This window comes from Meleagris gallopavo, unplaced genomic scaffold (assembly GCF_000146605.3).
Source record: "Meleagris gallopavo isolate NT-WF06-2002-E0010 breed Aviagen turkey brand Nicholas breeding stock unplaced genomic scaffold, Turkey_5.1 ChrUn_random_7180001957374, whole genome shotgun sequence".
Taxonomy (NCBI): Eukaryota; Metazoa; Chordata; class Aves; order Galliformes; family Phasianidae; genus Meleagris; species Meleagris gallopavo.
Genome location: NW_011217636.1, coordinates 15,222 through 16,218, shown reverse-complemented (window position 1 = coordinate 16,218; position 997 = coordinate 15,222). Strand labels below are relative to the sequence as shown.

Here is a 997-nt window from a genome sequence, read left to right as displayed (position 1 = left end):
GACCCCAGGGCTGCCTTGAGACCCCTAGAGCCTCATTGAGACCCCTGGGGCCACCTTAAGACCCCAGTGCCTAGCTGCCCTAAGATCCCTAGGGCCACTGTAAGACCCCGGGAGTCACTGTGAGACCCCAAGGCCCTCCTGAGACCCCAAACCCAGAGACTGTGAGACCCCAGGGCTGCCTTAAGACCCCTGGAGCCTCATTGAGACCCCAGTGTCCAGCAGCCATGAGAATCCCAGGGCCACTGTAAGACTCCAGGGTCACCTGAGACCCCAGAGCCAGACACTGGGAGACCCCCCGAGCTACCCCGAGCCCCCAGTATCCAGCTGCCCTGAGATCCCCAGGGCCACTGTAAGACCTCAGGATCCACCGCAAGACATCAGGGGCTTCCAGAGACCCCAGACCCAGGTACCGCTATACCCCAGGGCTGCCTTGAGACCCCTGGGGTTGCACATTGAGACCTCTGGGGCCACTTTGAAACGCCCAGGGCCATCCTGAGACCTCGATGTCCAGCTACCATGAAATTCCAGGGCCACCGTAAGACCCCAGGGTCACCTGAGACCATAGACCCAGACACTGTGAGACCCCAGGGCTGCCTTGAGACCCCTGGGGCTGCACATTAAGACCTCTGGGGCCACTCTGAGACGCCCAGGGCCACCCTAGAATCCCAGTGGCCAGCTGTCCTAAGATCCCCAGGGCCACTATAAGACCCTGGGAGCCATCGTGAGACCCCAGGGCCCTCCTGAGACCCCAGACCCAGACCCTGAGAGATCCCAAGGCTGCCTTGAGACCCCTGGGACCACTCTGAGACGCCCAGGGCCACTATAAGACCCTGGGAGCCATTGTGAGACCCCAGGGCCCTCCTGAGACCCCAGACCCAGACCCTGAGAGATCCCAAGGCTGCCTTGAGACCCCTGGGACCACTCTGAGATGCCCAGGGCCACCCTGAGACCCCGGTGTCCATCTCCCCTGAGATCCCAAGGCCCCTGTAAGACCCCC

The 997-nt window shown here is 62.6% G+C and overlaps 2 protein-coding genes across 2 annotated transcripts in view; both read right to left on the bottom strand.

Annotated features, from left to right (window-relative positions):
* Positions 1-226, bottom strand: part of TRIM54 (tripartite motif containing 54) — a 5,615-nt gene extending 5,389 nt beyond the window's left edge. Inside the window, 1 exon segment of the mRNA XM_010728337.3 lies at positions 197-226. Within this exon segment, the coding sequence (XP_010726639.2) occupies positions 197-226 (30 nt within the window).
* A 74-nt stretch (positions 227-300) lies between these two features.
* The window catches only part of LOC100547927 (uridine-cytidine kinase 1-like 1-like), a gene marked incomplete at its 5' end in the record, with an annotated part of 5,649 nt that continues 4,952 nt past the window's right edge, over positions 301-997 (bottom strand). The window contains one exon of the mRNA XM_010728335.2: positions 301-356. Within this exon, the coding sequence (XP_010726637.2) occupies positions 301-356 (56 nt within the window). The remainder of the gene's footprint in view (positions 357-997) is intronic.